Genomic DNA, 24164 nt, shown 5'->3' on the forward strand with positions numbered 1-24164 from the left:
AGACCATCCGACGTTATCCGTTTCCTAGACAACCATCCCTCGGCCATACATACGCTTCGCTAGAGCGATCCTCTTCTCGATCCGCTCTCGTCTCTGAACACCGCCGCAAAAATCCAAACGCGCCGTCACGGCCAACCTGACACCTGACTTCCGTCCACCCCTGTGCCACCTCGCCCTAACGTGTTACCTTCGCTTCACCGGTTTTTTGTCGTATTCTTCGATATTTAGGGTAGTACTTGGCGGATTATAAAAATTTTAAGAGGGCTATCCTTTATAACTCATTTCGGACCCAATTTTTTATGACTTCAGGTGGCAGATCGCTCTGACTGGCCAATTCTAAGATTTTTTCTTCGCCACCCGCGGAAAAGAGTTAAATATGTTTTAAATATGGTTTATATTAGTCATTTATATGAACGAAATTAAACTCAAATAAAAACCAAATATTGAATATAAAAGTAATTAAATTTAAATATGTTCCAAATTTGGATCGAAATTAAATTTAAATAAGATCTTGCTATTGGATTTAACTTGTCCAGGCGCATATATGGATCATATTAATATTTAATAAGCATCTAACCATCCTGAGTTCAAATTTTATTTGTATTTGAAACAAATAAAATTTAATTAACACCCAAATTAAATTTTTATTTAATTGAAAGTGTTTCCATTGACCCATCATATATTCATATTTAATCAAAAATTGTGATTCATAAAATTTTAATAAACCTGCGAGTTATGTTAGTCTTGCGTTGTAGTCTGTTAGGTTATAGGTTTATTATTGAATTTTGTCATTATCAACCACAAATCTGCATGTTTAATTATGTTAATTATTTTATACTGTCTACATCGTACATATATTTTATAATTTCAGTTTTAGTTATGTAGGTCATTGGCTTCCCACATAGCATGCATATCAAAAAGACGTCCAGAAGATATCCCGAAGATATATTTAGGAGATAGGATATCTTCTCGGGATATCTTCGGGACGTCTTTTTGATATGCATGCTATGTGGGTTTTTAATCATTTTAAATATATATGTATCGAAAAACAGGCAAATTATGTATTTTCTGTTAAGACATGGATATTTCATCATTTCGATATCGATTCAAAGCTATTTTGATTTGCCTGTCAAATATATAATAACATTGCCATTATATAGAATGCAATATGAATAAAAAATTATATTGTATTGGCAGACATGAATAATGTAAATATTTTATAATTTGAGTATTATAATAATTGCGTTACAATATTAATTTTTTTAGGCTTCCATTTCCATTAAATAGTTACTTTATAACTGTAAAAGTCACAACAAAATTCCTGTTTGTAATTTGACAATTTTGAAAATTAAAATATTATATAATAGGTACATTTTCAGTACTACATCCGCTTATTTATTAAACAAGAAGTTAAATTAAGCAACTAATTAAATTATTAATATTAAATATTAATACAATAAGATATTTGTATTTACTTTTATCAAAATAAAAAATAAGTTCAATTATAAAAATAAATATTAATAATTGGACTTATTAAAAATTAAATAATTTGTTCAGATATTGCGCTCGAATTCTTTTCGCGTTTTACAACGCCCGATTGTTTCACATTAGATGGCGCGACGCGCGAGTCGCCACTCTCAAAGAGCCCCCGCCTCCTTCCTCACTCGTTAGGTGTCATGGCCGCACTTGCTTGCGTTTCTTCGAACGTGTCGAGTCCGTTATTTCTTTCTTGACGGATTGATCGTTGCGGCGCGTGTTCTGGAGACTAACCGAGCGAGAGTCGGATCACCAGGGAGAGCTCACCGCCAGGAAAGGGAGAGCTGTGGCAGCTAGCGTCCGAGAGGGAGGATCGAGGCGAGGAATCCGGTTCAGCGAGCGGAGTCCTTAAGGAGGTTGGTTAGTTCTCGGTGCGAGGCAGGCGGCGCGGTAGGGGGAAAGCATATAGGTTAGATTTTCGTCGCGTGAAATAAACGAATTTTAGCAAATAAATATGTGGAATGCATTTAATTGCTGTTTCTTAAGGTTTAAAAAGAGTTGTTTGTACAATTGAAACCCAAATACGTTATTATCCACATTGAAATGTGGAAATAATAAATGTGGTCCTGTTTTTTTTATTTTTACAATTTCTTGATAACTATAAAGACGAATCATTTCAATCTTCGCGAAAGTTTTTCCTAAATATGTAAAGAGTTATTTGCACCTATTTTCACTAAATTATTATCATTTTTAATGTGCTTTCGAGAGTTACATTACAGGTTAGGTAACATTTTTGCTGTGTCGCCCGTGTATAAGAGAGAGACAAGAGTATAACTTCAATCAAGAGACACGGTAGTGTCTCGCGCCAAGTACACGCGGAGCGAGACAGACCGTGACTCTTTTACGCGACGCGACGATTTGCAAGTACTCGAAATGTTGAGATCTCGATAACGAGTGAACGGATCAAGTTCTAAATAGGCTTGATCGATAGCTTGGGGTCGATTTGGGGGGGGTCCGTTCTTTTCATTTTTCCGCTACGTGCCCTACGAGCGGAGATATTGCGAGCAAAAGTCGAAATGTGAAAATTTTATATTAAGATACGTCGTCGTTAAGATACGTCGACGCTCTCATTCAATATATATATGTCTACAGAGAAAACGTCACTTTCACTTTTTCGACACTGGCGGCTGCCGGCGTTAGTATCGCAGTGCAGTGCAGTGCAGTGCAGTGCAGTGCAGACAGTGCAGACAGTGCAGCGCGCTGTCACAGTCATCATAGACAGTCAGTTAACCAGTTAACCTATGTGCATAAGGCTGCGTTCGGAAACGTCACCCGGGTACACGCGGGTATATATTAATATACATCAGATTGTTCATGTTTTTGTGCTGTTACAGTTCTATGATTTAGAGGAACTGTTTCGTAACGGTGGCCCCGTGCCAGATACAAATTACATATTCCTGGGAGATTTTGTCGATCGGGGCTAGCTTAGAAACGTTTACTCGTCTGCTCACACTTAAAGCTAAATGGTCCGACAGGATAACGTTACTACGCGGTAATCACGAAACTAGACAAATCACGCACGTTTATTTGGATTTTACGGTAAGTGCGCAACGATACTTTCTTTTCTGGGCTTTTTTTATTTGTGTATAATAAAGCTTTGATTTCATTGGTCTCTTCATTTTCTGTTCTAGATGAATGCCAAAACAAGTACGGCAATGCTAATGCGTGGAAGTACTGTTGTAGGGTATAACTCCACTTTTGATTACGCTCGAATAAAATTCTGTTTTAGTTAATTGATGAACAGGTTCTTTGTGTACACGGTGGATTGTCTCCAGCTATTAGAACACTAGATCAAATTAGAACGATTGAAAGAAATCAAGAGATTCCACACAAAGGTATTAATTGTATAAAGTGATATGTCATTGCAAAAGTTACATAATAATTAAAAGTTACATGACTGGATATTTACTGTTATTGTACAATAATAATACAATAATAATAAAATATCGTTGCTTAATTGCCATATTACAGGTGCTTTCTGTGATTTGGTCTGGTCCGATCCAGAAGATGTAGAAACATGGACAGTAAGTCCGCGTGGTGCAGGCTGGCTGTTTGGCAGCAAAGTGACTTACATGTTCATGGAAGTGAATGATCTTAAACTCATCTGTAGGGCGCACCAATTAGTTCAGGTAGGTATGTCTTTGCTCAAATATTTCTGTCGCAGATTTTTTTAAATATCTCGGAAGTATGTATTGATGACGCATATTTTTATCATGCAGGTTATAGGTACATGTTTAATGACAAACTCGTCACAGTGTGGTCGGTCCCAAATTATTGTTATCGATGTGGTAACATAGCTAGTATCATGCAGTTCACGACAGTGGATCAGAGATCACCAGTGCTGTTCCAGGCAGTGCCTGATTCCGAGAGAGTAATCCCACCTCTAATGCCCACTCCGTACTTTTTGTGATCTATCTTAAGTGGCTCATCTGTACGAATGCGGAAGAGAAATGTCTGTGTCTAGACTCTACGGAATCACATGATTTGATTGGCCGGATCCAGGCTGGTACCATGACGGACCCACACATTCATGAGAATATATCATTGATTATATACATATTACTTTAGAAAATTTTGATTCCCTTAAAGAAATTATTTGATGCGTTCTACGATCAAAGTACGATACTTAGAGAGGACTGAATTGTCGTGTGATTGATCTTATTCAGGGAATGTTCTTCAGATTTTTTAAGAACTTTATCAGGTTTTACATGTTGTAAAGTTAATTACATGTTGTAAAGCTAACTTTTATATATCTACATAGTATCTGCCATTGCATCAGCCTGATTTTTGTAGCTCGAGAAAAAAAAAGAAAACGATATTTTGCATCAGAGCAAATGTGAACATCCTGTGGTATAGACGCTTTTGCTGTCTACTATGTACATTCTGTAGAGCATTCATATCTCAGAGCAGCATTCTGGACTTTAATGTTCAAAAGACTAAGAGCTTTTAAATAATTTATGAGCGCGAATAACGCAAATAGTCCAGTGCTGTGTGTGAATATAAAAAGAAAAGAAAAGAAAAGAAATATCACGTTTAAACATTCCGGCAAAAAGTACACTCTCTGAGTACAGTAAATGCTTCTCTGACATTACAATCGTTGTGCGTAGAATTCAGATTTATTAAAGCGTGAGCATATATAGTACTGTTAAGGTCTTCCTGAACATATAAATGATCTGTTGCTGGTTTAGGTACTGTGTGTGCTGCGTACCGTTCTTTTTTCTTCTAAATGCGCAATCGGTGTTCTTAGCAAGAATCGTAAATTCGGCTCTTTTTCGCCGAAGTACAAATAGCGTGTAGCAGTAGCCAAAGTTTTCCTGCTTAGGTAAGGAAATCCGATAGCGGGATCGTTATAGCATCTGTAGAGAGTTGTCTTATTATTTTTATGCACATGGCATTTTTTTACGCTTAATTTTAAGAAATTCCGAGCTCAAATATTGTCTTTAAACTACCTTGACACACATTAATGTTCTTTTCAAGAAAGATATCCACCGTTCGTTCGTCACACACACTTCTCTCTTCTATATATATATATATATATATACATATATGCCAAATCGCTGACGTATTGAATAATCGTAATTAGCTAATTGTCATAAGTTCATTAATGTAGGGAGCAACTTGAAAAGAAAAAAAACCGAGACCCTTAGCAATGTGCCTCTAAATTAATAAGCGTTTGTGTAATATAATGATACGATATTGATTTGACATAATTAATGGAAATGCACCGGCCATTGCGTATCATAAGCCTGAATTCTGACCATCGATTTTTGCTAGCTCACGATAATTCCTAAGCGATCACAGACCCGACAAATATGGCATTGACATTGTGGCACAGGCTGTCAAGTTGAGACTACTCTATTTTGAATTTTGTGATATAGACCGAAGGAGGCGTGTGCAATGGTCATGTCGATGTTTATAACGACTCTCCTTGTCGCACCATTCGAAGAGGTGTTTTGCGAAGACCCGTTATTCCAAGAAATGTAATAAACTTTTGAACAGTGCCTTCAGAACTATAACACGACGGTCTACTAGAAGTATAAATGCTTTCTTATTCTATTTCATAAGCCTTCCGCTATTGTTTTGGAACGAGCCTTTGCTTTTTCGCGAAACTTTTCTACGATATTTACGTTTTACGATTTTACTACCTTTTAGGTCTACTCTTACAATTTTACATCACGCGCGCGCGGTATATTCTCTATTTGTACTACATATTATAACGTACAATTACAATTGCGCGATACTTTACGCGAGTAATGTATTACATAAGGTAGAGAGGAGCGCATCTAGAACGAATTGGGACACGGAGCTTGCGTTACAAACTCGACTCGCTACATTTGCAGCCTCCGAGTCGTGAAACGGTTTTGCAACGACGGGAACGCCCTACGTGCGGTACGGACCCTGGTGGAAATCTTCTCATGGGTAGGCAAAAAGGGTAGGCAAAATTATAATTCTTTATATTTTAATTAGTAACTTCACTATCAATTTATTTTGTAATTACGCATTATAAAGATATTAATTACAAAACAGACACATTAAAATAAACTACAGCGATAAACAATATTACACATTGATCTTTCATTACCCTGGTGGAAATCTTCTCATAAGTAGGCAAAAAAGGGAAGATACTCATGGGGAGAATTGGGACTTTTTTGCCTACCCATGAGAAGATTTCCACCAGGGGATATCATTAGAAATCCTTAAAAAAAAAGAAAAGAAGTATTAGCCTCTGTATCTATTGGGGTGTTCGCGGCGTTTCGTTTACCGGAATGCCTCTGTCTGTGATCGCTTTAATCTTATCGAAGTGTCCAAGCGCTTGCGGCGACTCGATATTAATAATCGGTAAGCTCGCGAGAGAGAGAACAAATAAAGACAATTTGCAAGATAAAAATAAAATAACGAAGACTAATTTAGCTTAATGTGCTCCGTGCGGGAGCTTGAACACTGCGCATAATCCTTAAAGATCTCACAGGTAGACACCATTTTAAAACGATCATCATGTACCTTGAAAGTATAGACTTTGTTATGTTAATGTAATGAAGAACGTCTGTAATAAAAATGCGCAAAAAATCGCACTTGATCGCATTGTCAATAATAGAGAAGAACACGATCGCATAGTGCAGACCAAACGCTTTGGACCAAACGCTATGGTACATGAGCATATTTACAGTTCGAAGACCAAGAGGCAGAGCCGCGGGGATACGACGACAAGAAGAAAGATGTCGTCAGCTAACTACCATTGGGGTAGACGAGGCAGAAGACCGAGACAGTAACATAATTATTTTTAAGCCGTATTTTTAAGCAGTAATATAACCCGTCAGTATTATATATTCGTACCTCTGACCATACACATATGAACACACACATACAAAGTGAATATGTGAATATGCTACGTTTCTTATACATACATGAAAACATAATTGCTAAATAAACATTTAATAAAACTATTATATTGTTATTTACTTCATACTTACCAAATCAAGTTTTATTTAATATGTATAATCTATTGTAACTGTAAATAAATTTATTATTTACTGTATAATTAAATGCTGGTACATTCAAGAAATTTGTAATTCTGACCTGGATTTATATCCTGTCTAAACTACACATGTATGTTTAAATTGATGTTTTACCTAGTTATTGCACCAATAATGTTTAAATAAATCGTAGCTTTAGTTTTTAACGCAGGAAAAGAAAATTTAACGTTTAAGCGCTAACCAATGTTGATGCATTTTTCTGAAGAAACACATATTGATTTTGTTGCATATTCGAAATCTAAAATCCGAGCATGCTAGAAGCACTTTCATTATCTTCAATGTGTCAGGTATTTTAAAAGAACACTAAATTTATCTTTAAAAATAGGCAAAATTCAAGCAGCTGTAACTTTGTTAAAAACGAATAAAATTTAAATTTAAAAAAAGGATTTTAAAGCTTGAAATATCTACTTTTGAAGGTTTTTTATCGTGGATTGAATAAGAAATGAGCATTTTGACTTTGATTGCTCATAACTTCCTTAAAAATCATCGTATTGCAATTCAAAAAACAGATTCTTAAAGCTGAAACTTTGCTTTATTGAACGGTATAATTGCCAAATTTTTTAAAATAACAAATAGACATGATACAAATGGATGAAACCAATGTAAATTATTTTTAAATGCAGAGTACTTAAAAGTACAAAAAAACATAAAGAATAAATTTGTTTTATTTGTATCATGTCTACATGTTATTTAAAAAAATCTATTTTCTTAGAAATAATAGTCTGTAACACCTTTAGCTTTACAATCTGTACATACTGTTTGTAAGATATATTCTTTATAAGACTAGTTAGAAGAGGATGCGTAACACTACAAAATGCATGATATCAGTACAAAATTACCTTTTTCAAAAAAGGTAAAAAAAGGGCGCCAAGTACACGCGTGGTTGTTACCTCGGAAAAAAACCAAGTGGTAGTATCATTAATTTTATCTCACAAAATTGTCTCACAAAAATTGTCTCACAAAATTGTCTGACAAAAATTGTCTCACAAAATTATTAAATTACAAAATTGTTACTTTATTCAATCCAAGTGATATCTATCTCGAAAAAACCTAAATAACAAGTGGTATCTATTTAAAAAAAAAATATGTGAAATCTTTTAATACTGCGCCAATTACAAAGAGAGAATATATATATATATATATATATATATATATTACAGGTATATTACAGGTATATATATATATATATATATACCTTATAACAAAATTATTATTATATCACGAAATTGCGTTACCAACTCAATCCAAGTGATATATATATTTCAAAAAAATATATGAAATCTTTAAATTACGCCAACTACAAAGAGAATATATATATTGCTTTGAAAAATAATTGTAGTGCAACTACTCTTAAAAATAAAACAAAATTGTGTTACCTAACTCAACCCAAGTGGTATGTATCTTTGTATTCCTGAGGATCTTTCTATCAACCCAAGTGGTAGTAGTTTTAATTCTCCTTGATAAAATTATAATATTACAAAGAATCATTTAATCATTTTAATCACAAAGAATTAAAGAGGTAACATTATAAAATAAAAATATTTAATTAAAATAAAATAAAATAATTTTTCTTGTAAAAAACTTGGCGCTGCTTTTTTAAGGTTAAACCAGACAAACTTGCATAGGTGCATAAGCATATGCATAAAGAGATAGATTGGTCTATTTCCTTTTGCACATATATCTGAACCAATCAATTTCTTACGCTTATGTTTATACGCGATGCAAATTTGTCTGGATAGACTTTAAAAAAGCAGCGCCAAGTTTTTTACAAGAAAAATTATTTTATTTTATTTTAATTAAATATTTTTATTTTATAATGTTACCTCTTTAATTCTTTGTGATTAAAATGATTAAATGATTCTTTGTAATATTATAATTTTATCAAGGAGAATTAAAACTACTACCACTTGGGTTGATAGAAAGATCCTCAGGAATACAAAGATACATACCACTTGGGTTGAGTTAGGTAACACAATTTTGTTTTATTTTTTAAGAGTAGTTGCACTACAATTATTTTTCAAAGCAATATATATATTCTCTTTGTAGTTGGCGTAATTTAAAGATTTCATATATTTTTTTGAAATATATATATCACTTGGATTGAGTTTGGTAACGCAATTTCGTGATATAATAATAATTTTGTTATAAGGTATATATATATATATATATATACCTGTAATATACCTGTAATATATATATATATATATATATTCTCTCTTTGTAATTGGCGCAGTATTAAAAGATTTCACATATTTTTTTTTAAATAGATACCACTTGTTATTTAGGTTTTTTCGAGATAGATATCACTTGGATTGAATAAAGTAACAATTTTGTAATTTAATAATTTTGTGAGACAATTTTTGTCAGACAATTTTGTGAGACAATTTTTGTGAGACAATTTTGTGAGATAAAATTAATGATACTACCACTTGGTTTTTTTCCGAGGTAACAACCACGCGTGTACTTGGCGCCCTTTTTTTACCTTTTTTGAAAAAGGTAATTTTGTACTGATAATTAATTACTCGACAACCATGCAGACGATTATCTTCAACTTTGGCATATATGGACGACAGATTCTCATAGACGAATATTCTTCATTGAACTAATTCTTATCAAATTGATTTGACTAACCACTCTCCTTAAGAGATTCTCATTGGAACGCCATATTTGTTACTTTCATTTGAGGGTTCATATTTTTAGGGTTTATACCGTCATTTTTTAAGGATTAATCATTAATTGAAGGTTAACTATCACTTGAAGGTTAACCATCATCCGAAGAAAAACTCTTAAAGTTGGGTGTGATTTCGGACCGCCAATTGAAGATTAACCTTCAAATAATGGTTAACCTTCAATTGGTCCGAAATCACACCCAACTTTAATAGTTTTTCTATGGTGTTTTTTTAACGGTTAACACCAAAAGTTGAGTGTATTTTTCCATAAGGGTTCAGTTTGATTAAGTATATAAAAAATGTCTCTATTTTTATTCTTTTGAGCTAGCAAATTGTATTCTTGGTTTTTATGGTGATTAATATTTTGTGCAACTGCATCAATCTTTTTGTTGCTAGCGATTAATATTTGTTTTTATGTATTCGATTACTGCGCAAGTGTTGCGCATTTCGTTAATTTTATCAGAAGTTTACTTATCTTCTTTTTGTACCACTGGATTTAAAGCAAACCAATATAAACACAATAATTGTAATTTATAAACGTTTTTTTTTATCTTATAACTTATAACTCATTCTCTGTTGATACCATATTCTCTAATCCCATTATTATCCTAATTAGCAGACAATGTTTTTTAAACGTTTGAAAAATATTTGAAAATCAGTTTTAAACACATATTACAAAACGTTTGAAAAACATTGCCTGTTGATTGAAACCGCAAAATTTCGGCAAGCTACAACAGGGGCTGGATTTTTGAATTTATTTGCAAGAGAAAGGTATGCGCAAATTCTACTCTTACAGAAAAGTTGCAAGTTGATCGCATGGCTTTTAGTTAATCAACTTGCAACTTTTTTATAAGAGCAGAATTTCCGCATACGTTTTTCTTGCGAATAAATTCAAGGATTCAGCCCCAGGTGCGCGCGCGCTGTGCCTTAAAAGCCTCATTAAGAACGTATAAAGGTCTTATTTGAATTTAATTAAATTTAAATTAGATTTAGAACTTATTAAGAATATATAAAGGTCTTATTTGAATTCAACATATTAAGAACATATAAAAGTTTTATTTGAATTTAATGAAATTTGAATAAAATGTACAACTTATTAATTTCATATATGGTTTCAATAAGATTAATATTTAAATTGAATATATTAGCTAATTAAATCCTTATTAAGCCAAATTAGATACGAATATTTTGATGATGAAATGATACTGTAAGAAGTACGTATATATACTTTGTATACTACGAAACATACGTACGAGTATACACGTCGATTAAGAATATACGACATGTATTCATATGTTCGAGATTTTTAATCGAAATGTATATCGGCATTTCTTCTTATATTCTTAATTAAGTTTTATATATAGAACAAATATAAGCCATATTAATGCAGTTATTCAGCATTAATTTAAATCAAATAAAATTTAAATGGAGATTTTATTAAGGTCCATATAAAGTTCATATTTAACTGTTTTCCGCGGGCAGGAGAATTATTAATATCGAAATGTGTCTGTAGTATTTTTAGATGGTCAGCAGTGATACATGTGCGCGCTCGTTTCTGCGATGCAGCTGCATTTGCCTGAAAGATCAAAAAAATTTCCCGCTAATTAATACGATTGACATTCGACGATTGATAAATCCCGCTATACATCTCTGAATCCTGTTTATACATAAATAAATAAATATAAAATAGATAGATAATTTTCTGCCTTCCGCGTATAAACAAATCAAGACAAACTTTCTTTTAAATTTGTCTTAATTTTTGTCATGATTTTATCTCTCACCGTGATTATTGGCTATTAATATGTTATTTACATATCAACACTATTTTGTATTACTTCTGTCACGTTCGATATTCTTATAATTTCATTTGCATTTCTTATCAAAAGCTCGTTTTCATCAATGAGTAAATAGATACATAAATAATTAAATATTAAGTTAAAATTGTGGGGAGACGGCTGGTCTAGTGGGTAGAGCGCCAGATTCGTAATCCGGAGCAGTCGCAATAACCGGGTTCGAATCCCGCTAGACCGATGAGATTTTCTCAGGAAAAAACGCTGCCCCCCCATCTAGCGGTGGTATCCCTAGATGGAAAACTGGGCTCCGTCTTTCGGAAGAGACGTTAAACCGTTGGTCCAAAGGAAATGGTAATGGTAAAGGAGGAAATGATAGGGTTGGGTACGTCCCTTCAAAACCCCCTTTAAGGCCCCTTCGGGGTATATAAAGTATACATCTTTAAGTTAAAATTGTGACACAGGCGTTCTACTTACCGCTGCCGCTGCTTGCTGCTGTTGAAGGCCAAGATGCTGCTTGATTAATCGGTGGATATGCAGTAGTGGCACCATAATTTATTTTATTATTAAATATAATCAGCACGCGCCATCGAGCGCATTATATAAATCAAGCGCGCGGCGCGCCCTTCTATTGCCTGCTGACGGCGTTTGTTACATAAAAATTCTGACTGACTATGTTTTTCTTGTTTTAAATAATATTCACTAATTGTATGCAAAATTTTAGATTTTATAAAACACTTTCACCAACTAAAATTTTTCGATGACTTCAGCGCGCTGCTGACGCGTACCGTTGCAATATTTTGCTGACTGACCATACCCACATAGTTTGTTAGTTAACTTACTATCTACAAACTAATTTTCAGATTTTATAAAACAGTTGCGACATACATGTTTTTTTTACAAGTTTGGACCCGCCCCCGCGCCAGTTGCTAACGAAACTGGCTGACTGACGGCAGGCTATTGATGTACAACCGTTACATGACCTAATGTTAAAATATCAGCCTTTATAAAACTGTTGCATTTTTTGTCCCTCAGCTCTCGGACTACAAGCTAGTGTCGCGTATACAGATAGAGCGTCACTATGTGTGCGCGTACAACCATAGCAAAAAGTTCCCCTCTCCAGAGAAGCACTGCGTACAGCAGTCTCTCTCGCCCGGCGCGCGGAACTTTTGAGAGAGATTATAACAAGAGAACGTCCTTAAGACTACGGCGCCGAGTGGTTCCAAATCCCAAAAACCTGGTCAAAATATGAAAGCGGTTTTCAATTTGTACGAAATTTGGTAACGGGGGGTTTTTGAGGTCGCTGATTACGAATCCAAGATCAAAATGACAAATAAAAATGGCGGATTCAATATGGCAAACATAAATGTTAAAAAAGACGTTTAAAAAACAAAAATAGATACATTTTTTGTCATGACGGTTAATTATAAATTAGAAATAAAATAAAGTTAATAAATATCAAGAATAGAACAAAAAATTTATGTTTAAATAATTATAGATAGTTCTTTTTTATTTACTGTAAATTTAAAATTTAGAAAATTATTAGTAGGAGCTCAAATAAAAACTAAAAGATGTATAATAAATATGCATTTATCAAAATAAGTTTAATAATAATAAACTAAGTATAGGCTTTCCTGAATAAATCAAATAAAGGAAAGTGAGAGAGACAATCGGAACCACGCGCGGTAATTAATGCGCAATCAAAATATAGTCAATAGGATAAAATATATTAGTTAATACATATTTGGACGTTTCGACACTTTCTTTGTGTCATCTTCAGCGTGTAAACAAAATTAAAATACATGAAAATTTCAGACGATATAAATTACAGTCAAACGCGATAAAATAATATAGTCGATCAGTAGAAAAGCGCAGTCAAATCAATGAAATAAAAATCATACGAATGTTCGGTAATCTGTCAGGCTGTGGATATGCCAGTATGCAATTGCTCCGAATCGATCGCATCTTCGAGGCTTAACACCCGGGTTGGAAGACCAGGAAGAAAGGAGAAATTCAAATTCGATTGTCCTTTGGAGCATTACAGACCAGTAAGTCGCAGTGTTAAAATGTACCTGTCACTCTGACGTATCGTGAGTCAGTGAGTCAAGTTTAATAAAATTATTAAATAAAAAATGTATAATGTAAATTATTAATCAAAGTCTTCGTCTGTTGAATCATCATTGGTGTCATAGTCAGTTGACTGTGCTGTGGAAACATTACACTAAACCAAAACTGTACATGAATGCAATAAAAGCATTCATTGTAGTAATAAAAAATTCATTAAAATTGGTCCAAAGAATTATTTTATTATCATAATGATTTATAGTTTATAAAAGAATAATTTGAATATTAAACTATTACTACAATTTATTGTAACAATAAATATGTACATTGAAAAATCTGTCATGGATTTATTATATTAACGGAAAACTTTATTGAGTCAATGAATAATGTAATTGAATCATGCATACGACTTTATTATTATTAATGCATGTAATCGTTAATTTGATTAATGATTTCATTACTTTATGATCACGTTTATTGATAATATGAAATGATATAACTGACTAGTTCACTGTATTAATGACTTTTTTCATAGATTTATTAAAAAGCTTTATTAAAACAATAAATATTTTAAATAAATTGATTAAAAAACTTTATTGAGTCAATGAATAATGTAACTGAATAATACATTAGATTTCATTAGTATTAATGTATGTAATCATCAATTTGATGAATGATCTAATTACTTTATGACCACGTTTTTTGATATTACGTAATAATATGATTGATTTATTCATTGTATTAATGAATTTTTTCGTAGATTAATTAAAAAACTTTGTTGAGACAACGAATTTTTTTATAGATTATTGAAATTATTATTCATTGAATCAATGAATAATATAATTGAGTAATACATTTAATATTATTAGTATTAATGTATATATTTATTAATTTGGTGAATAACTTAGGGCCAGTTTTTCAATAGTCGTTCAAACTGAAGTTTAGCTAAACTCACTCTTCATCTTTTTCTAAAAGGGATATATCCCTTCTAAAAGGATATATCCCTTTTAGAAAAAGATGAAGAGTGAGTTTAGCTAAACTTCAGTTTGAACGATTATTGAAAAACTGGCCCTAAGTTATTCACCAAATTAATAAATATATACATTAATACTAATAATATTAAATGTATTACTCAATTATATTATTTGTCTCTTTCTAACTATAGTTACAAAGAGACGAAGTGAGTTAAGCTAAAATTAGAGTTAAAAGCGACTATTGAAAAACTGGCTCTTAATCCCATAACAATTACATTTATTGATTATTAATTACATTACAATTATGTTTATTGATTATTACATTACAATTACATTTATTGATATTGTAAAGTAATATATTTTAATATATTTGAGTAGGGGAGACCGGGGCTAAAAGGTCAGTTTTTTTTCGGTGCCGATTTTTAACAACAAAATAAATAATTTTAGTTAAATGTGGTATACCACTGTAAAGAGTGAACCTTTAGCTACAAAATTTATATAGAAAATTTTTGTCTACGTCGCTTTGTTTAACCGGTATAGAGCAAAAACGACAACGGTGGAAAAATTGAAATCTCAAAAATGCCGGGGTTTAAACGTCACACTGCATTTTCAATACATACACGTACATCTAATCCTGAAAAATAATAGGATACATTTTAATAATTGTTTTTTAAGAGAAAAATATAAAAATTTATTTAAAATTTTTATGCGAAACATTATTAAAAAATAGTTACGAGGGTTCCTCTTTCCGCAGAAGTCACTCGCCCGACTTGTTTCACTCCTCGACGTCCGATGACTCTATTCGGTGTCTGAACGGTTGTAATTCCCGTCTCATCCATATTCCATATGCAGTGAGCCTGGAAATGCCCGGAAATGCCTTGGAAATGCATCTGGACTGCTTACTGACCGATTAGCCCCAAACACAAGTTTCAGGTTTGATCGCCCACCAAATATTAGACATCAACGATAATGAAAAAACTACACTGGATTCGTGTTCAGCATGCATTACTCTTTATAATCACGTACCTCGAGATTTGGAGAGCAAATATTATTGCAGATATTACAAAATTTCCACGCGCAGAAAATGTAACTTTCACCTTCCGAAAACACGTTTGCCCTCGTAAAAATCATAATACGGCAGGTAACCTGCCGAAACTCCGTTGGTCACATGGGTACCATAAGCAGCGTTTACAATGTTAATAGCGAGTTCACACAATATACAGGTTCCGAGATATTTGATTTGACGCTTCAACCCCGTTGACCTTTTAGCCCCGGTCTCCCCTACGGCATTGTGGCATTAAATAATTTTATCATAAATTTAAAATACTTTATTAAAATGCAAAAAACAACTGTTAAATCTGTTAATTTATTATTAATTAATTAACAGATTTATCACTTTTACAGAATTTTTAAATTATGTTTTACAAAATTTATTAATGCAATGACATACTGAAACATACTATTTTACGGTAATGAACGTAGTTATAAAGAATAAAGTAATATAAAGTAATTAAATCAGATATTGAGTTATTAAATACATACATTATTATTAATACTAATATTAAATTTATATAATATTGTAATAAATGTAATAATATTAAATGTATTTCTGCTTATACTAATAGTAGGTACTAATCCATCTATGACTAATTTGAACTGATAACTTATTCTTAAAAATACGATTATAAAACCGTTCGAAATTAAATAAAAAGTTAATCGAAAATGAAATAAAAAAACAGCCATAAAACTGATCTTTAGATAACAGAATACAAAATAAGAATTTTATTAAATATCTATATTATTCTGTATAGATATGTGTATATTATATTACATGTGTACACGCCCCAGAATATTGCGTGAAACAAGGATGGTGGAGAAGGAGAAACGATATTCAATTAGAACGAGAATAGTAAGTTTACTGAGTTCATAAAACAATCAAGTATTTCGTTCAGTTAAAGAACATCAATGACAAGTCAGATATATAAATTCAATGCATGAAATTATGAAGAAGATATTCCCTTCGTTTAACAAAATCTTATCATAAATGTTAAATTAAGCTTGAGATCCCTTTTTTACGAAATATTTCCAGATAAATTCTAGGAATAAAGTATGAAAGAATATTCACTATATTAAATCATCTTAATAAGTAAACTGGAATAAATGATCTACTTTTTGTGTAGAACCTTTAAAAGGGATTATCTTCGAAAACAACACATCTGTTATAATAAACAATTGAAATGATATAGAAATAATTAAGAAAGGTTAATACAGTTTGAGTTAACGAATATGGAATAATGTGAACTAAATATTTCAAAAGACGTTAAATCTCAACGTAACAAGTCTTATCCATAAAAGAATTATGAAAGAATTCCAGTAGATAATGTTATAAATTGGCAGTATACCAGTAGGTATCTATCCATCGGTTAAATAAAAATAAACTTCTTCATTGGAATTCATCAATGTAATTATTCCATATACGTTGCTGAAAACAGTAAATATTTGTAAATTAAGTCCTTATACTTAATCGCAAGAAATACGGAAACTATCGCAAGAATAACGTAAGTTAATGAAATCGAGTATAAAAAGTTAAAGAATTCGCACGGTTGATATAACGCATAAACTGTTAATCACTAAGATAACATAAAAAAGATCGAGTCGTAAACGCAGTATTTTAGACAATAATAATGTATCGGATTAATCTAAAGTTCGTTATATATAATATGTACAAGAGGCTTTTATCAAACAAGCGAAGTATGAGTCTTTAATGCAAAGGAAAACCACAACAAATCCACAAGAACATGAATTCACAACGAGTTAAATCCTTGTACGATTACCAATCCAAGATAGTAATGGTAATTTCTCGTCTCAATACGTGTCGTCCTCGAAAGATTCTGTTGACTACAGAATATGCGACGTCTCTCTTTTCCTTTGACTTGGTCGTTGATATGCTTCTTGATTTGTATGATGACCGCGTACCGCGGAACTCGTGTATGAATTTACAATAACGTAATATGCCACGACATTAGTAATTAATACGATACTAGCGATTAATTACGACAAGAGACGACCAAAGCAATTACGACACGAGACGACTAAAGCAAGTATCACGACGAAGGACGACAAAAGCAATTAACATGACACAAATGATCAGTTCTCAACTGAACTTGAAAGTATTCCCGATAAAGTATTATCGTGGAAGAAAACCTAGTACGTGACTCGAGTATTTCTAACAACATGAGAAGGTAAAATGATTCGGTTAATATTTTTATGCAGCTTTAAGATTTTCTATTAATACGTGAACTTTGGAAAAGGAATTATTAGATTTAATTTCAAAAAAATTCAATTCAATAAAGTTCCAAAACATTGAACTTTCAATCGGAAAATTTAAATTAAATACATAAAAAGTTTTAAATAATATATCAACTGCCCTAAGAAAGCTGTTAAACGAATATTTAACATCGTCGAAATACACGTAAATATCTGTTATTCTTGAAATGTCTTCGCCAACACACATAATGAAGGGTTGAATGCACTGTTTTTGATTTTTGAGATACATAAGATGATCCTCTATTTCTTGATGAGATTTGCCAAAGTAAACAAAAGATTCTTGAGAATCTCTAATAGTGAATTTTATGGTACTTTTTATGCCAGTCAAATCTTTTTTCACAATTTTGTTGGTTGGAACCAAGTAACCGTGGAGGCTCCAAAAAACTATTGCATCACGACCATCTATACAAATAAAGTCAAATAAATAAAGAATGTTTACAAGTGAAAAAATATAAATTTCTAACAAAATAATATAACTTACTTTCAGAAAGTGTCTCCTGTTTTAACATTTGTAGGTATGCTTTTATGGATTTATCTTTTACATGATTATCTTTGCATAAAAACGATGTAAGATTATTTAAGCAACTCTCCCACTTATTTAACAGACCATTTCCCGTGTCAAATAAGACATTAAAATCCATGTCAATCTGTAAAACATTTTAAGAATTAATTCGTTTGTCAGTTCTAAATTTCCGTTTAATATAGTTGATATAATATTTCCGTTTTAATATATACCAATCTAAAGCCAGATGGTTTTTTATAGAAGGGCCACTTTTCAAAAATAGCTGCCGTGTTTGCAGCACTGTTTATTTCTTTTAATCGGTGTTGGCCACATGCTTTCCAACAGTTGTCAAATTCTTCTGATGTCAGGTTGTCAAATTTGAGTGCATTAATGCAACTTTCCGTATCGTTTTCTGGAACTAAAATATTTAACATCATTGACATTAGACATATAATTTTTAAACTTGTAAGAACTTACCAAAGATTTTCTGATCCCGTTGAGTTAGTTTTGAACTTTCTGGTTTTTTTGGCAAAATATGTTTTCCAACTGCTGTTTTAAGAGAAGATTTTAAATTGGCAAGTTTAATATATAATTTTCCGCGTTTACCTGTTCGATAATCTTATTCCTATAAAAGCAAATTTTATAAAGACAAATATCCATACTGATCTTTTTTAATGAAAAAATGGTTACTTGACTCTATCTAGTCATCGCTTATGTTTTGAAACATTTTTCGCTAAATTTCAAATAAACTTACTAATTTTTCAGTAGGAAATCTTTCTAATATTTCTTTTTCAAGTCTATAACTGTCTGCCATCGACATCTTAATACTATTTTCTTCGAAAAAATTCGCACAAGTATTGATCAATAATGATCTTTGTTCATCATCAAATTTTCCATATTTTTTGTAGTATTCTACCAACATAATGCCCTTTGGGGTTTCATTTAAAATAGTTGATAATGTTATCATAGTAGTTTCGTCTGATGGAGTTGACGATCTTCTATAAGGTGAAAAACGAGATCTCGATGTCGAAGGCACATCAGATTCAGTTATTGATAGAGCTGGGGATGGTGGTCCGCTTAAGTTGGAAAAATTCATATTTGGTGTTTCCAGCGGAAGGTTTAAAGAATTTCTCCACTTCTCCAAGTTATCTTCGAATAATATTTGAGTGCCAAGATCGAATGATTTCAGAAGTTTTTCGATATGATGCTGCTTTATGATTTTAAGTATTTTTATTACAACATTCTCCCCTAAAAAAAAGTATATTTTATATTGAAACATAGGTGTACACAAGAAATTTACTTACTTAGAAGATGATCCACTAATTCTTCTTGATTCCAACTTCGAAGTAGCAATCTTAATTCCTCTCTGTCTCTATTGTCCTCTAATAGTCGAAATGTATCTTGTGCAATTAATTCGTTTGGAGAACTTAAGTTTTTGAGTATTAGTCGGGCAGTTTCATTGTCAGGATGTTGCAAATTTTCATTCTGATTTTGATGAATTTGTGAATTTGCTGTCGTAGCTGTCAATTGCGAAGAAAAATTTTCGAAAACTGGAGGTAAATCATACTGATAAATATTTTCGTTCAAAGAAGCGGTAGAATTGATATTTTCGACGCCTTGAGGTACCAATGAATTATTATTTATATGGGTGTCCATTCCTTCCTGTGTAGTATCTTGACAGCTAGATTTAGAGATATCATCCATTATCTGTATTCTATAACAGTCACAGAGTGACGTTTGGCTGCGGGATATAATTTGACCGTCAGTATAATATTGTAATATTACTAAAAATATAAATAATGACATTGACATTGCTATAACATTAATTTCTGTTTCGCGTCACCACCATATATAATCCGACATTTTTAGTACAAAATTTAGAATAAAATTTGGAAAGAAAAAATGTTGACAGAAAATACTGAATAATGATTCGTGCAAAACAGAAATTGTACAGAAATCACATAAAATATCATCAATTCATTACTTAATTTACAACTTTTTGTTCTTACATAGAAGTAGGTATAATATTTTAAGCAATAGATTTATAATATTTTTTTATCCGTATCATTGATTTGCCTTTAGCAGTTTTTATTAGAGTAACTGGAGGTCCGATTATATCATTCGGAGATATTATAGAAAATTGTCCTAAGATCGTTTCATCAATTTCATACGCAAAAAAATGTTGCCTATATTGCAATCTTTGCAACTTTTGACAAAAAAATAAAACTTCATCGTTTCGAAATAAAATAATGTCTAATATCAAATATATTTCAACATAACTTCCACAAGTTGCTATATAGTTGTTTGTATTGTTATACTCAACGCCTTTATACTCTGTACGAGAATACAATTTGATATCGCCTTCATTAACATTGTTTAATTTTTTAATAATAATAGAATAATAATTACTCGATATTTTGTACTTATCATCGAACTTAAAAGTTTTACTTGCTAGATTTTCAATTTTCATTAATTTATATGCAAATTGTAATTCATATTTTTTACTTAATGTAAGACAAATGTTTTTTCGAGAAGTGATACAATGGGAGTACACTTTAAATTGCCGATGCTTTGCCTCATATTTAAAACACCAGAATTTCCTTAAAGGTCCAGATTGACGAATAATTGTTGGATAATGAGTTAAATTATGAAACTTAGGCTTCAACGTATCATTAAATAGTTTAATGTAATCACTATTATGTTTTTTAATTTTGTTTTCTAATAAAAGAATGTTCACTTCGTCAATTTGAAAGCAAAGTATAATATCAATAATTTGAATAAAATTAATTAGAAAATTCCAGACTTCATCATCAGATGGAACTAAGTCTCCAACCATAAGAGGAAAATGCATAATAAATGTCATCATTTCTGTAGCTGACATTCTTAAATGTTTTTTTTCTAAATGTAATGATGTGATTTCACCCGAGATATTTCCAATTTCTTTTGGTCCATATTCAAAATTTTGTTTTCTTGAATTTAAAATTTTTAGATCAAAATATTTTATTTTTATTGTGAAATAAGTAATTGCATGACATAAATTGTACACCGAAAAAATCATATTCTTGATTTAAGAATATCCCACTAAACAATAAAATATTTCCCACTAAAATACGCGCCAAGTATACAATCTAAAGATAAGAGGGCTTTCCTCTAATAAATAGTATAAAATATTCTAATATAATATTAGAGGGATATTCTAAAAAATAGAATATATCCCTCTAATATTATATTCTAATTTTTTAGAATATTCTTCTAATACAAAAAAATAGCGTAAAATATTGTACAAATAAGGAATTACACAAAATATTAAAAATAAAGACTTAAATAAGATAAAAATAAAGTCATTTTTTAATTTTTATTCGATTTAAGTCTTTATTTTTAATTCCTGCAAAATTCCTTATTTTTTAAATATATTATTAAAGTCAATCAAAAATGCAAAAAACAGAATTGCAAATGTTCAGACACGTATAGAATACGTAATTTATTTTGTATCTCACAAAATGTGATACAATATAAACTTATAAATGTTTAAACAGAAGATACATCATTTATAAAAACTATGAATAAACGCAAATCATTTACAAATAATAACCTTATAACTATAACCTTATAATATATACCTAAAAATTACATAAGTATTTCCATCAGACCCCACATGAGCAGTGGATGGATAAAACGATACGAGATCTTTATATTCTATTAACAGCCATTCTGGAGTAGGTATAATTTCATAGGAATGCAAGTGTTCATTAAAACCAACGGTTTGCAGTCCTGACAAAAGAAAGAAAGGACGCTGTTGTACATTTTGTGGTTTTATTATCCAACATAAATTGACAAATATAGGTAAATCGTGTTTGTAATTAATAACAACAATCTGTGGATCTATTCTATAACTTGTAACAACCGTATCGCTATCGTTATGTTGCGTTATGTTTTTTGATGAGGCTATATCTATCTATCAATATCTATCGATTAGATTTCTATTTAGATTTTTAGTAGAAAACGCGAATGCATATTATAAATGCACAAAGCATAAAAACGACATATTCTCAAAGCAGTGTCGGAACGTCATATAGGAATGATCATAGAGATCGGAAATTAAATGTTGAAAAAGCTGATAAGTTTTTTTTTTTATTTTTAAATCGCATGTCACAGATATTACTGTTTATTCTTGCACACACATTTACGTTAAATATAAAAATGTTACTTTTTTTTTATTAAAAATTCTAGAAAATTAATTTTTTTCAGTAAATTTGTATCGCGTATTGCATCGATAATACATTACGTGTGATAAATGTCAACTTGGAATCTACATTTTTAATATGTCAAAATATGTGCGTAATGATACATAACAATAACGACACACTGTCATTAGAAGTTACAGAATAGGCCTACAGGAAATTTATTAACTTCTTTAAAAAAAAAAACAATATAAATTAATTCCTAAGACAAATGGAAAAATACTCAATGGATATAAATGTAATCTATTTTGATTCCAGAAATACTACAAATAAAAAAGGCCTTACCTTTTAATTTCGCTGGAGCAGTAATTTTTATTTTTCCTAATGCGTCAAAGGCATGTTGCACTGAAGCAGAAGGAAGAGTTCCAGCGTTTTTCTTTTGGAGATTATATTTAATATTCCTTACCTTATTAGGTAGCTTGCCCTGCGCATTTCTGTGCGTCTTGTCAGGGGGAATATAATAAATGGCCTATAGAATAAAAACAATTTTTAATAAGGCTGTAATTGCAACATTGGCAATAAAATTTCTAAACAATAACTTACTGGATCTTCAGAAGGAAAAAGGGTACAAATCTTCTTAATAACTTCTATGTATTCAAAGTGGGATGGCCTGCGATTCCACAAAGAATAGATTTATTTATAGGAGAATATATAATGAACCAACAAACAAATATTCCTTTAAAATCATTATACTATGTACTTACACATAATTGACTCTTAACATTTCATGCACAATGGCATTTGTAATTGCAGTTCGATCTTTTTCATTTAATGTCCCTTTGAACTTGTAATTGTTTACTGCTGCCTCTGATGCCAGGTCAAAATTTGTAAAATATGTTTCAAGATCCTATAAAAACAAACAATAATTAAAAATACAGAAAAATGAAAGATATGCAGAGCAATAAAAAAAATAACATATATACCAGTTCTTTTAAATGGGAAAAACCTTTAAGAGTAGCCAAACGTTTGTTTGATCCACAATTTGACTTAGAGCTGCTCCTCTTCTTACCAGATGTTTCACCCTCTTTCACAGTATCGGATATTGAGCTTCCAGCTCTGGAATCTTCAAAGTTCTCACCTTCTAAATTTTTATCCCTCGTCTCGTTTTCCTGAGTCTTACAAAATAGAATAATATTATAGAAATAAAAAATAAGAAGTTGTTATCAGGCAACAAATTACTTGATCAGCTGATTTATTTCTTTTAAAAATACCAATGACAAAAAAATATTTAAAAATATATAAGAAGAGAGTATCAAAAATTAAATAATTACAAATATAAATATAAAACTTGAACAAAAGTTATAGCGTCATATTTTCTTTCGTAACATAAAGAATATCATAAAAAATATCATAAAATAAAAAATTCTAATATAACAAAATAGTTAAAAACTAATATTTATTGTCACAAAATAATGTGTATCAATTTAATGTGAAAGAATAAAAATCAAAATTAGTAAACTATAAATTATATATAAATTTATTATAAATAAGTAAAATATCATTAAGTATACAATTACATATCAATAT

General features: G+C 31.2%; 1 protein-coding gene and 3 long non-coding RNA genes across 4 annotated transcripts; 2 read left to right on the forward strand and 2 right to left on the reverse strand.

The window, feature by feature from the left end:
- Positions 1 to 2850: 2850 nt before the first annotated feature.
- LOC139784919 (uncharacterized) lies at positions 2851 to 4098 on the forward strand. Its single transcript, XR_011721720.1, has 4 exons — positions 2851 to 3075; positions 3168 to 3371; positions 3508 to 3665; positions 3756 to 4098. It is a non-coding gene; the product is annotated as an uncharacterized lncRNA (long non-coding RNA).
- A 12-nt stretch (positions 4099 to 4110) lies between these two features.
- Positions 4111 to 6980, forward strand: LOC139784920 (uncharacterized). Its single transcript, XR_011721721.1, has 2 exons — positions 4111 to 5968; positions 6704 to 6980. It is a non-coding gene; the product is annotated as an uncharacterized lncRNA (long non-coding RNA).
- A 10968-nt stretch (positions 6981 to 17948) lies between these two features.
- LOC139784925 (uncharacterized) lies at positions 17949 to 19002 on the reverse strand. Its single transcript, XR_011721722.1, has 3 exons — positions 18630 to 19002; positions 18376 to 18541; positions 17949 to 18296 (listed from the first exon to the last, which is right to left on the reverse strand). It is a non-coding gene; the product is annotated as an uncharacterized lncRNA (long non-coding RNA).
- Positions 19003 to 21843: 2841 nt separating this feature from the next.
- On the reverse strand, positions 21844 to 23792 carry LOC139784924 (uncharacterized). Its single transcript, XM_071724094.1, has 5 exons — positions 23561 to 23792; positions 23342 to 23484; positions 23181 to 23247; positions 22923 to 23106; positions 21844 to 22167 (listed from the first exon to the last, which is right to left on the reverse strand). The coding sequence occupies exons 2-5, from the start codon at positions 23359 to 23361 to the stop codon at positions 22004 to 22006; spliced, it is 435 nt and encodes a 144-aa protein (XP_071580195.1). The 5' UTR covers positions 23362 to 23484; positions 23561 to 23792; the 3' UTR covers positions 21844 to 22003.
- Between the last annotated feature and the right edge of the window lie 372 nt (positions 23793 to 24164).

This window comes from Temnothorax nylanderi, unplaced genomic scaffold, assembly GCF_030848795.1.
Source record: "Temnothorax nylanderi isolate EJ_2023f unplaced genomic scaffold, tnyl_v1.0 TNYL_tig0705_pilon, whole genome shotgun sequence".
Lineage (NCBI taxonomy): Eukaryota > Metazoa > Arthropoda > Insecta > Hymenoptera > Formicidae > Temnothorax > Temnothorax nylanderi.

What these genes read in the sequence shown, in the direction of transcription:
- LOC139784924 (XM_071724094.1), bottom strand. Translation starts at nt 23,361, where the DNA reads ATGTTAAGAGTCAATTATGT. An exon ending in ATGTTAAGAGTCAATTATGT is followed by an intron (nt 23,248 to 23,341) that starts GTAAGTACATAG and finishes GTGGAATCGCAG; the next exon opens with GCCATCCCACTTTGAATACA. An exon ending in TTTTTCCTTCTGAAGATCCA is followed by an intron (nt 23,107 to 23,180) that starts GTAAGTTATTGT and finishes TTTATTCTATAG; the next exon opens with GCCATTTATTATATTCCCCC.